This window comes from Ipomoea nil, unplaced genomic scaffold, assembly GCF_001879475.1.
Source record: "Ipomoea nil cultivar Tokyo-kokei standard unplaced genomic scaffold, Asagao_1.1 scaffold2950, whole genome shotgun sequence".
Classification (NCBI taxonomy): Eukaryota; Viridiplantae; Streptophyta; class Magnoliopsida; order Solanales; family Convolvulaceae; genus Ipomoea; species Ipomoea nil.
Window position 1 is genome coordinate 93,341 of NW_017619378.1, and position 13,187 is coordinate 106,527.

At 34.7% G+C, this 13,187-nt stretch overlaps 1 protein-coding gene and 2 long non-coding RNA genes across 3 annotated transcripts; 2 read left to right on the top strand and 1 right to left on the bottom strand.

Moving 5' to 3' along the window:
- Positions 1–1,521: 1,521 nt before the first annotated feature.
- On the top strand, positions 1,522–2,241 carry LOC109162570. The gene is made up of 2 exons (XR_002051110.1): positions 1,522–1,759; positions 2,094–2,241. It is a non-coding gene; the product is annotated as an uncharacterized LOC109162570 (long non-coding RNA).
- Positions 2,242–3,925: 1,684 nt separating this feature from the next.
- Positions 3,926–4,851, bottom strand: LOC109162571 (protein ABHD13-like). The gene is made up of 4 exons (XM_019311240.1): positions 4,626–4,851; positions 4,450–4,528; positions 4,308–4,362; positions 3,926–4,218 (listed from the first exon to the last, which is right to left on the bottom strand). The coding sequence occupies exons 2-4, from the start codon at positions 4,506–4,508 to the stop codon at positions 4,087–4,089; spliced, it is 246 nt and encodes an 81-aa protein (XP_019166785.1). The 5' UTR covers positions 4,509–4,528; positions 4,626–4,851; the 3' UTR covers positions 3,926–4,086.
- A 2,562-nt stretch (positions 4,852–7,413) lies between these two features.
- On the top strand, positions 7,414–8,142 carry LOC109162573. The gene is made up of 4 exons (XR_002051112.1): positions 7,414–7,486; positions 7,673–7,715; positions 7,818–7,877; positions 7,963–8,142. It is a non-coding gene; the product is annotated as an uncharacterized LOC109162573 (long non-coding RNA).
- The last annotated feature ends 5,045 nt before the right edge of the window (positions 8,143–13,187 follow it).

Consider the following 13,187-nt stretch of genomic DNA (forward strand, 5'->3'; position numbering starts at 1 on the left):
CGAGGCATGAGTATGATATAATAATGTAAATGAGAAAATGTTACAAAATAATTGCTTCAGTCGACAAACCCCAAAATCCTGAAGATTATGCCGATTATGCCTTGAAGGCGGTTGTACTCTTTTTCCCTTAACTAAGTTTTTCCCACAGGGTTTTCTTAAGTTAAGGTTTTTAATGAGGCGACCAATACAATATATGTTTTTACATATATCATGTACTCTTTTCTTCAACTAGGTTTTTTTTTTCCCACGTGGTTTTCCTAGTGAAGTTTTTTTTTTTTAATGAGGCATAAATGTATGCTATCCATATACCTTGTACTCTTTTCTTGTTTAGGTTTTTCCCACAGGGTTTTCCTAACAAGTTTTTAATGAGGCAAGATCGTGGTGTTATAATGTCCAAGGGGGAGTGTTATAAATCCTTATTTATGGACATTATTATGACATTGATTACTTGTTTTGTAACTGTTGTAACAGTCAATTTGTATAGAGTTATATATATGATGTATAAGGATATAATGAGATGAATACACCAGAATATTCTCCCTTGTCTCTATATTTCTTTTAACACTTATTACTTATTTCTAAATTACAATAATGTTTATAATTAATTATTATCACCTCTCCCTCCCTAAAAAAAGCGTGCACCTTGTCAAAATATAGCCAATTATATAACTGAGTTTTACAACCATAAACATTAACAAACTCCACCTTTTAGTATTATTTTAAAAAAAAAAGACTAGGACAAGTGAAAACTAACCCGCCAACTAACCACCAATAAAATACTCATAGTGAGCAGATGAGCATTAAAGTACTCAACTCTACAAAGCGTATTCCTCACCAGGGGAAAATAGTCTAAGCCAGTACAGACCACGAAAAAAATAAATAAGAAGTTAGAGTAATGAGCAGCATAAGAAGTAAGAACAACCAAAACCATAAAAAATAATAATAATAAAATTAAAAAAAAAAAAACACAACAATCCATAAAAGATCCTCCCCTCAAACAATGCATCTCCCCCTTTTTGTCATAAGAATTGACAAAGGAAACCAGTATTGCAAGACTAAACCTCCACTCTCTATAAAGGGGGTCGACACAAACTGCCATCAAATAGTAGGAGTGTCACCTCCCTCTTCACCATCCATGGCGAAGGTGTCACTGCTGGAAATCTTGCTGTTTCCGTCCAACATTTCCGTCCAACCGTAAATGGGTCGGCATTTTAATAAAAATTTTAACTTTCTGTCACTAATGAAGGGTGGACGGAAAGTTGGTCAGAATTTCCGTCCAACGCAAGAGTGTTGGGCGGAATTTCCGTCCAACACTCACGCGTTGGACGAAAATAATTACGATCAATCTGTAGTGTTGGTTGGTAAATTCGAATTGATTGATAGGTAGAAATTAAAAATGTAGGCATTTTAATTTCCGTCCAACAACAATGTTGGACGGAAATTAAAATATTTTAGCTAAAATATAAAGGAATACTGGAATAGTGGACACTAAATAGAAAAGCGGGAAATATAGAACTTTGGGTGGGAAAAGGGAAGTTTGGCAATCAGCCTCTCTCTTTCTCTTGTAGACGAAGTTTTGCTATAGACCGTCTCTTTTTCAGACTTCCCGCTCCAGCTTCTCACTCTTCTCACTACTCTGCGAATCACTCTGCTCCACTCCGGTCAAATATTCTTGGCGCCATCGCGACAACCGTTCTTGCTGCAAATCTCCTTCCCGTCAAAGTCGCTCACCGGCGTCTCCGTCTCTATTGAACTACAAGTTAGTTCATTACTCAAATCTTAAACCCTAATCCCTAAATTCCTAATTTTATTTATCCCTAAATCATATTTTGATTAAGCCCTAAATCTGTATGTTTCCTTTTAATGTAATTTTATTGTTGAATTTTCCTTATTTTATTATAATAAATTTCTGATTTTATTGTTGAATTTGATTAAGCCCTAATTAAATCCGTATGGTTGCATCCCAAATTATATTGTTTTGAATGTTGTTTTAGACATATATAGTAGATTTCTATAGATTTTGAAGTTGTTAGTTCAAGTTCTTATAATGGGTCATTCTTGGATTTTGAGTATTGGGTTGTTTGTTTTGACAGTGAAGGGAAAAAGAGAAGGAAGTGTGGAGTCAGGATTCAGGAGAAGAATTCATCGGAGAAAAATGAGGGAAAGACAACATTTACATTGGTTGCTTTAGATTTTCATTGAAAGCTTTGAATTTTGAACAATATATTCTTTTAAACATTCTCCTTTTGTGTAGCTTTCTTACTTTCAATATTGGGTGTTTTTTGACATGACAGTATAAGGGTGATGTAGTGGATGGATTTTGTGCCTACATGTAGTCACCATTTTGGTTTGGAGGTATTTATATAAAACTTAGTTCTATCTCGGATGAAGGAAAAACCTCTGTTCAGGTATGTATCCAATGACTTCTTCTTCATCTTTTCTTTAGGAAATGGTTTCTTTTGGGAATGGAGTAATAAAAAGGGACTTTTGTATAATAAGCACACACTTCATGTCCCCATATAGGTGATATCAAACATAATAACACCAGATAACAAGAAACTTCTAAGTATGGCATAATTAAAATGCATGAAGAATTAACAACACAATTGCATGTCTAAGATGAACTCACCGACACGCATAAGAGATGCTCTATTATGCATAATAGAGACATTTTGAATTAAATTATACTATTTTTTAAAAGTTGCATTTCCTCTCCCTAATGGTTAGATTTGGTACCATTAAAAGACCCTCTTACTGCTTGTTAGGGTAGTAGATGCTTTTGAAGGTAAATACTTAGTGTCCTTAACATATTTTGAAAGGGATGCTGTGAACCATCTTTGTTTACTTACAATGAAGCCAGTCATATATGTGGCTAATGTTGCAGAGTCAGGTGTAGCTTAGCCTGAAAGCAACACTCATGTTAAAGAATTGATGAATACTGCTTACCTTATGAATATGGTATTGGCACCATGGTGTTGCAACTGAACCTGGGAGCTTCTTGATGCAGGTTGAATCAGAGCTAGCTGAACTGGCTCTATATGAAAGGATGGAATATTTAAAATCACTTGGTGTTAATGAACACTGCTGGAAATCAGCGTTTTTCCGACCACCAAAAAGTGGTCGGAAAATGTCAAAATTCTGTCGGAAACCCTTGTTCCGACCAATTTTCCGATCACTTTGGGGATTCGGAAAAATCCCCCTCGGTATTTTCGACCACCACATCAAGTTATCGGAAATACCATCCACTCTACTAACGTCGTCGGAAAAATTGGTCGTAGGCGGGAAAGTAATGTCGTGTAGTTTCCGACTACCAGGTGGCCGGAATGTCCGACCACTTGGTGGTCGGAAAGTTATTTTGTTAGTTAAAAAAATAAATTCCGACCATTTGGTGGTCGGAAAGTAATTTAATAAATAAAAAAAAATGTGGCCTGCTACCAGCTTCATCAGCCAATCCAGCAGCAGCTGCCAAATTAGAAAAACATATAAAACAAAAATAATGTCTAATAGACATTCATGCTTATAGCATACTGAACCTCACATTTTACGCCAATACAAATATTGCACCAAAAACTTATAATACAAAATATTTAGTGAAGTTTATCTGGCCACCAAGCTCATTGTTTCACATTAGTATAAAATCCATAAAGTTTGCCTATAGCTCGTCGTGTTGGTTTTATCAAATAAAAAATCATAAATACATTTAAGAGAAAGACTTGCAATGAAACAACTACCTCCTGAAACAAATAAGCTATCACAAAGTAGAGATCCTTACCCAAGTTCAGAGATCTTCAAATGAGCGTCTGCATGATCTGAAGTAGGGGAGAAACCATGGAACACGTGTTATTAAAGGTGGATTTGCATCAGTATATTGTAAAACAAAGAAACAGAATATCATTTAAACCACTACAACAAGAAGAAGGTGAAAGCAGATTCAATAATGATCTTAGATCTCCAAGGTTACAGGTGCTTAGCCAATTACCAGAAGACACAGATTCATAGTAAAGGAATAAGCAATATACAAGACTTAGAAATAAATAACTACAATCAGGTAGCATGCATATTTTTATATAAATAAAGTCAACAAATTCATTGGACTGATACCTTATCAGGATTATTTTTAGTAAGCACGGCTCCAACTGCTCCACCTAGTGACCTTCCAAACAAAACTATTCTTGATGTATCAATATCTGTCCTCTGAACCAGATGATCTAATGCTGCCTATATGGAAGACAACAGCATATATTATAACTCAAACTGAATGATATGCATGAAAAACGGTGAGACGAAGTTCTGGGGGCATACAAAACCTGAGTGTCCTTTGTTATTCCATGTTGAGAAGGGTATCCATCACTGGCACCATATCTATTTACAAGAAAAAACAAGCTTAGTATGCATCAAAAAGTTATTGCTAAGGCAAACTACAGGGGGTAAATTCAATAATTTGCATACCCTTGGTATGAAAGCATAAAAACATTGCAGTTCAATCGTTGTAACAATATGCGGACCATTTCAAGACGATGGGCAATATCTAAAGTTGACTAGTTAAGGCTAAACCAAGTGTAACTAAGTAATGATAAGAAATTTGAAAAGAACAAACATCACCCAAAATAACAAGAAAAGGATACTTCCAGCATTTTCCTGAAAAAAGAGGATAGTTGGGCCTGCAATACAAAATTAAACCACCAGCAACCATCATTAGCAAACTCACACAATAAACTGGCAACAAATCATTTATTATCACAATCTGCAACATTCTTAAAGTTGTCTGAAAGATTCATTATATTTTATATGTAACAGCTAAGCAACCTAGAGACATTACTACTCAATAACATAGCTATTTACATTTTGCAAAAAAAAAAAAAAAAAAAAAAAAAAAAAAAAAAAAAAAAAATCACTTCCCAGCATCTTATAAGTAGATATCATAAATAGAAGTAACAAAATCATTATTGCCACTTCAGATGGACTAATTTCAATTATTAGAATAATTTCCCAAACTCTGCAATCCAACAGCCTATACCTCAGAAATTGAAGCTCATCTAAAAGTATAAACAAATACACCAATACTCCTGTCTATCACCAAGTTACAAGACTGGCATTTGATAGAAAATTAGAAATTAATCTCCTGTTCTGAATTTACCAACAAGTTATTAACACAGACCTTTAGTTCATAATCTTAAATGACCTAGTAAGTTCCAGCTCACGAACTCTTCAGCAAGATCCAAGAGAAAGTGAAAATCAATGGATTCTTAGCAGTAAAGCTACATTTAAAGGGTCTTAGAAATCCCAAAGCATATGTAATTAGATACTCAATATTTCTCTAAGCAAGCCATGAAGAATAAAACAGGCATCTATGGGAGAAAAAAACAGTTTATTACAATAGTTTTGATCTATACTATCAACATTTCAATGAATTAATCATGTAATTAATTAAAGTCTACTGGAACTATATTTTGAATGATGCTTTTGATCTATACTATCAACATTTCAATTCTTGGTTGTAATTGAAACAATATGCCGGCTTGTGGTTGTGCCCTAAGTGGCTACTGAAACTATATTGGAGTTGGTACCATACTGACAATTTGTAATACATTATATTCCAGTGAGATTAGTTGACTGCAATGCCATATTGGAGCTTATACTTTTTCATTAGCCTTCAAATTTTGGGAGACCTGCAAATGTTTAATTGCTATTTTCATTAAGTCCAACCCATGTTCAAATAATACAACATATTTTTAAAATTATGAACTTAATTTTTTTGAAACTAAATATACCCTTGTTGTAGATGGAAGGGCATCCCCATGGGCCTTCAAATAATGTTGGTGCCTGCAAATTTATATCCAAAGTCCTTTCAGTCAGACAAATTATAAAGCAAAAATGATGCTAATACTCATGTATTTTTTTTTTTTTAAATAGAAGCTTTGAAATCACAAACTGTACCAAGACTTTGGATTTGAGAATCTAAACTTGCTGTAAATTATGAGATTCAATTAACCTGTTCCTTGACAAGGAAAATCTATCAGTATTGGAAAAACTTTTAAAATAAATAAGTTACATCAGGCATTCAACTAAAGCATATGTCAATAATTAATAAGTAATGGATTGGATCAAGTTATGTACTAACGCATTCAACTCTAACATATGATAAGAAATAATTACAAAACTTGGTAGGCTGTTAAATAGCAAACTGTTATCAACATAAACTTGAACAATTTTAATGAAAAGGAGTATGTTAGCAGATATAACTCAATAATGTCTGTAATATAATGTCTGTAAAACTTAAAACTAATAGAACATACATTTGCAGCAGACTCTGATGCAATGTTTAATGACACAAGCTATCATTACTTAGGAAAGAACTCTTCAGTTCCACTGACACACTCATAAAGCACACACATATTGTGCCATTAAAATTCAAATGCCAACTACAACCCTATTTAAATACATTCTATTATGCTCAAACAAATATAAACACACTATAAAACAGCTATAGTAGGAATTGTAGCGATAATAGAGGAATAGGAGAATAAAGCTCAAAAAAACTTATCTATTTAGGCTATTTTGTTTACCAGAACACAGAAATTCAATCAACAGGTTAATATATCATGCTAGATATAAGAATGAAAACACTCTCAAAAAACGATTTAGGGATTAGGTCTGATCTACGAGAAGAAAAGCGCCAGACAAAGAATTAATTGCATGCACTATTAATCAAACTTAAAATACTAAAAAAAAAAAAAAGTAATTGAACTTCAATTAAAACGATCTAAAATTTCTATTAGGTTTTCAGAAACAAGAACACTGGGATTACACATAAATATGATGAAAAATACTGAAATTCAAGATATAAAATACATACCTTCCTTCCTATGAACTTAAAAATCAGCTTCTGTTGAGGGATCTTCCAGATGATTGAGGTTTTGACAGTTGTAAGTAAGATTCGAACAGACTGTAATAGAGAGAGATATCTAGAGACGGTAATGTCGATTTCTGCTAGAGGATGAGGGTAACTAAAGTCTGTAAAAGAGGGGATTAAAAGCGAGAGATAGAGAGAGTGTGTCGAGATGATTGCAGAGAGAGAGGACGTCGTGAGAACCTTAGGGCAAATGAATCGGGCGACTGTGCGAGAGAAGTGAGTGTTAAGTCTCGAACTCTAATTTTTGTAATATGTACAATAAATAATTTCTTAAAAGACAAAAAAAAGCATTGAATAACTGAAAAAAAAAAAAAAAAATTCGACATCTTCTTTGTTATCATAAATTCCGACCACCAAGTAGAAGATGGTCGGAAAATCCGACCTTTTTCTGTCCAGTCCAATACTTTGACGGAAAATTGAAAAAAATTCACTTTTTTCAACCCTTTTTATGAGTGGTCGGAAAAGTGGTCAGAAAAATGATAATTTCCAGCAGTGGAAAGTGGCCTTGGAAATCTTATTAGGACAACATATGCCCTACTGGGTTTGAGAACATACTTCACTCCTGGCGAGAAGGTGATGTGAATAACTATGCATTACTATAAATTTTGTAAGTTCATCATATTAACATAATTGTCCTTGTATCTTACAAGAAACAATTTTGTTAGGGGGAGACAGTTTTGGTAAACTTGCATTTATCTTGCAGTGCAGATGGTTTACAATTTTGTTAAACATAAGTGTCTAATCATAATGTTTATGTAGGCATGACTGCACCTCAAGCTGCTGGAGTTATACAGTCTGAAAGGTGATTGGTTTTGGTCAGAACATGAATATCCCTAACATGTATGGGTGCTTTTGATGGATGGTGGTGCATTTCAAGTATAATTGATGAAATGCTTTATCTCAGGTTGCTTATGATGATTTTGTTGCTGCTGGATCATTTGCAGCTGCAAGAGAGAAAGGACTTGTAAGTTTGTTTTTCCAAGTGCTGCGTATGTTTTTTGTATGATTTTTTGCTTTTTGAAATCTATCACGGTCCATTTTTGGTGAAGGTCTACACTTGATCAAAGTCATTGAAGAAGAAGGCTATGGATGGTGCATTGATCAAAGCTATTGAAGTAGTGTCGCATTTGAAGGCTTATTAATTTGGGTGCAGCGAGCACACTTAAGTAGTATCAATTAAGTAGTATATATTTTCATACTTAAGTAGTATATATTTTTATGACTTTTTTTTTTTTATGAACATGATCATAATTTTTATTGAAAATAATTTTGATGTTTAAATATATTTTCAATTTTCAATTTAGTATCCATTAATTTGTTGATGACATATAATTTATTTACAACACGTATAAATAAAATTATGGTAATATAAAAATAATAAAACATTCCATATGATTTAAGATTTTCCTACCAACAGTTAAAAGGAAAATAACAAAAGATAATATGTGAGTTTTCCGTCCAACATTGATTGGAATTTCCGACCAACACATGTATTTGGATGGAATTTCTGACCAACGCACGTAGTTGGACAGAAGTTCCCACGTTTTAAAAATTGTGGGTTACTTGCCGGAATTGGCACTAAAAACAGAAACTAACTGCCAAAATTAGCTGACATGGATTGGGCAGTCGAATGAATCCGAATGTAGACACGTAAAGACACAAGCTAAGTATGTGGAGAAATATAATGGTAGCAAAGTGATGGATACAAAGTACATTAAGATTAACGCTCGCTAGCATTAGTACAGTGTCGTCATGGTTGCATACTATACGTACGTACTCACATTTATTCCCTGGCCTCAATATAAATACACACCACTCCTTCCACCCTTAATGTACAAATTACATAACAACATTATTGAGTGTAGCCTAGCTATTATATTATTGCAAATATATACCTACGTATATATAAAGAAATCCTACACAATATTTGTTGCCTTTCTTTTCTGCTTCCTCATTGCGACACATACCGGTAAGTAATCGTGGCATTATATATATATGCATGGTTTGTCAATTTGATTTTGTACGTATTATATATGTATACGTCTGCTCTAACGAACTAACTTTGTAGTTAATATAATATAATGTTATGTTGATAGAGAGTAAAGTGGTTGAAGAAAATGTGTGCGGGAGGCTAAGCAAATCGTACTCCGGTTGGTGTGATGGTGGCGACTGTTCTCTCCATTGCCGGGATGTTGAAGGCGCCGTTGACGGCTCATGTCACTGGCACAACGTTGGAATGGCTTGCTTCTGCTATTTCAATTGCTGACGAGAGACTAATATCATATATATAATTCAACTTCTATGCCTGAATGTCATGTCATGATGATCTGATCTGCAATAATAACAATATAGCATAATAATCCCTCAAAGTATGAATTCAATAATACTGCATGCATGCTGCCAGCTTGCTAATTGTATTACAATGAATTGTACTTGGCAGAAAATAATAAAATAATTAATAAGAAGTGTGTCTATCTCTTTTTCAATAGCCAAAGTTTTTGGCGAGTTGGTTGTATAATATGTATGTGTTATTTTTCAAGTATTAATTTTATTGGTGTAGGGACTAGTTCGTCAGTGACTCTATCAATAGTATTGACCTACACCTATCTAATTTGTCATAATATAGCCAATTATATAACTGAGTTTTACAACCATAAACACTAACAAACTCCACATTTAGCTATTGTTTTGGCAAAAAGATCCGACTAGGACAAGTGAAAACTAACCGGCTAACCACCAATAAAATACTCATAGTGAGCAGATGAGCATTAAAGTACTCAACTCTACAAATCGTATTCCTCACCAGAGAAAAATAGTCTAAGCCAGTACAAACCACGACAAAAATAAATAAGAAGTTAGAGTAATGAGCAGCATAAGAAGTAAGAACAACCAAAACCATTAAAAAAAAAAAAAATCAATCCATAAAAGATCCTCCCCTCAAACAATGCATCTCCCCCTTTTTGTCATAAGAATAGACAAAGGAAACCAGTATTGCAAGAGTAAACCTCCACTCTCTATAAAGGGGGTCGACACAAACTGCCATCAAACAGTAGGAGTGTCACCTCCCTCTTCACCATCCATGGCTTGAAGGTGTTGAGCCCGTTGTTGAATAAGTTCTCTGGCTTGCTCATGAGCTAGTTCCCTCGCTATTCCCCTGTTTCCAAAATACAGGAGAATAGTTCCAACTATGTTGTCATCAGCAGGAACAAAAATCTGGGCAGGAAACATCACTCACAACCCCCCCCCCCCCCCCCTATATAGAGTACGATTAGAGTCACCATCCATCTTTGAAAGCATCTTAAATGCAAGACGATACAAATGTTCTACTTGATTTTATATTGAGTTATAATCATGTCCATTAATTAAGTCATTTATCAATAATAAATAACAAAAATTAAGTGCAGAAAATAAATCAAGTAAACAATAAATTGTTACGCAGTTCAGAGCGCTTCTCCTATGTCTGCGGGGCAACCCACGTCTGCCCAATCCACTATAGATGTTCACCAAGGAGTTTTACAAAAGTAAGTACATAAGGCTACCAGCCACTACTACCACAACACCTTCCTAACACTTACTCAGGACTAGTACGTGCATGCCATGACGATCTTCAAGAGATGCTTCAGCTAACCCAGGTACAGACAGTATAGCTCAAAATAAAAACTACATAAAACAAGGTAATAAAATAGATTAATAAGATGACACTGTATAGAATTTCCCTTCTCTCAATTTGGCAGTTCTCAATTTTTCAATATAATTTCCATAATGGAATGCTTTCCTTTTATAGTAATAAAATACGCCACCAGCTTGATCCATATAAATATCATACCATTTGCTTCGAAGAACCACAACCACTCTTTTAAATTTGAATTCCTCATAATAAGCATCCACCAATTACAAGATCTGCTGATTTCCCTTTATCATGTAACCAATAATTGATAGTCATTCAAATAGATATCTTATGATAGAAAATGGTCCAAAGAGCTTAGTCAAACACATGAGCAGACTTAGATGATTGTCCTATTTCAAAACCAAGACCTGTTCTACAGTTAGATTTCCTGTCGGAGTCTAGAATTTTGTCCAAAGTAGAAGTAGTATCCATCATCTTAATGTTTTGAGTATTAAGATCATCTTTTGTAATCAGATCGACATTCAATTTCTTCAACTGTTCCTCACGCTATCTGAGATCTTCGTTCATATTTTTGTTGACTTTCACCAGTTGCTCCAAGCAAGCCACAAGTTTAGCAAACTCTTGTTCTAACTGAGTATGTTTCACTTCAAAGTCATCTGAAGACATGTAGCTTCATCGTCCTCATCACACTTTAAGTGAACTTCTGTTGTAGTGAAAAATGCAACAATGTTTCCAGTATTCTCATCAGACACCTGGTTTGCACTATCCTCTTTGTCATCACTTAGGGTTGAAGAAGCAGGCATGTATTTCTTTCTTTTAAGATACGGTGCACATTCAGACTGAATATGACCAAATCCCTCACATTAACGACATTGAACTGATCAATTTTGAGATTTACCTGTAATGTTTTTACTGTTCTTAGATGGTCCTGATCGAGAAGATTGACCAGTCTTAGTGTTTGAAAATGTCGAACCGGACTTTTGATTAGAGGACTTACCACCCCTTGATTGATTCTTATTGAATTGTCCTTGACCTCTTCGAATGAATTCCTTCAAGATCTTCTTGAAACTCTTTGTGAGTAACACCAGAGATTCATCATCTAGTTTCTCAGTGTCAGAATCTTGATCAGCATCAACAACAAATGCCACTGACTTTCCTTTTCAAACAGAACTAGGGTTATCATATGCTAAGACTTGTAATTCATACGTGTGTAAGCTACCCATTAATTCATCAACACTCTTCTTTTCCCATCCTGAATTCTCTTGAATAGCAGTTACTTTCATGCGGAATCGTTTGGGCAAAGATCGAAGAACCTTCTTAACGACTTTTTCCTTTGTAAATGGTTTACCAAGAACAGATGCCATATTCATCAATTCCTGAACACGACTATGAAAGTTTGATATATTCTCATCTTCTTTCATTCTTAGGGCTTCAAATTCAGAAAGAATCATCTAAAGCTTTGACTGCTTGACATCATCAGTGTGTTCGTATCTTGTTTGCAAGATCTCCCATGCCCGTCTTGCTTCTTTCACCCCTGTAACAAGAGTAAATACTTATTCATGCAGAGATCCTACAATGGAATTTCGTGCTTTATTATTGAGATCAGATTTGTTCATCTCATCCTCAATCCAATCTGCCATCGGTTTCATTGCTGTAGATCCATCCGCATTCAGTATAGTTGGAGGAGTCCAACCAGTGATCAATGTATGCCAGACCATTGTTCCTTGCGCTTGGAGATAGATTTCCATTTGTGTTTTCCAAAAAGAATAGTTTGAACCATCCAACTCCGGGGGTTTCATGTTTGCATCCATCGTGTCAAACACAGAAAACCAACCAGTATACGCATACAAAGAGACAGAGACTCAAGAAAATAAAAAAAGTATGAGATATTCTATCAAGAAGATTATCAAAACACTGCAAAAGGTTTTTCCCTTACGGATCAAGTCACTATGTAGACTTAAAAGCTCTAATATCACATGTAATTTTGCATGTTCTGATAATCGATAACTAGTGATCTAATATCTAGCCTAAAACAGTGTTCAGTTGAAGTTGAAGATATCTTAACAGATGACTCTACAAGAGACATCAACAGATATGAACACAGTGCGGAAATGTAAAGGCAGAAAGTAAATGACGCCAGTTATTTCGTTACACGATTCGATACAGTGTGTATCTACGTCTGGGGGGACGATCAACGATGCGTCCAATTCATTATCTCCAACTCCAATGTACAAAGGTAAAGATGTAAAGATCTCACCCAAAGTGTCCACACTTGGTCAGTACCCAATCTACAATGGAATAGTGAATTGTTGAAGCCGAAGGTTTACTGTGCAATTAGAAATCCAAGAATCCCTTCTTTGGAGAGCTATTCTGTTGTAGTCCGCTTCACTGAATCATCCTTCAATGTACCCACAGTTGCATGATCATAGCGTCCACTCATTTAAGCATCAAGATTTCTTCTCAAGTTCATCTTCATAAGCTCCAAAACTTTTGTCTTGAGAAGAGAGAAAAATCAGAGTTCTTTTTAGAGATTGGGAGAGATTGTTTGTGATTCGAGTTTTTGTAATTTTCTCGTCTGTCTTCTTGAATCATCTCTTTTGGAATATATACTCTGATTGATAGATGGTAGATACGTAATCCTTAATT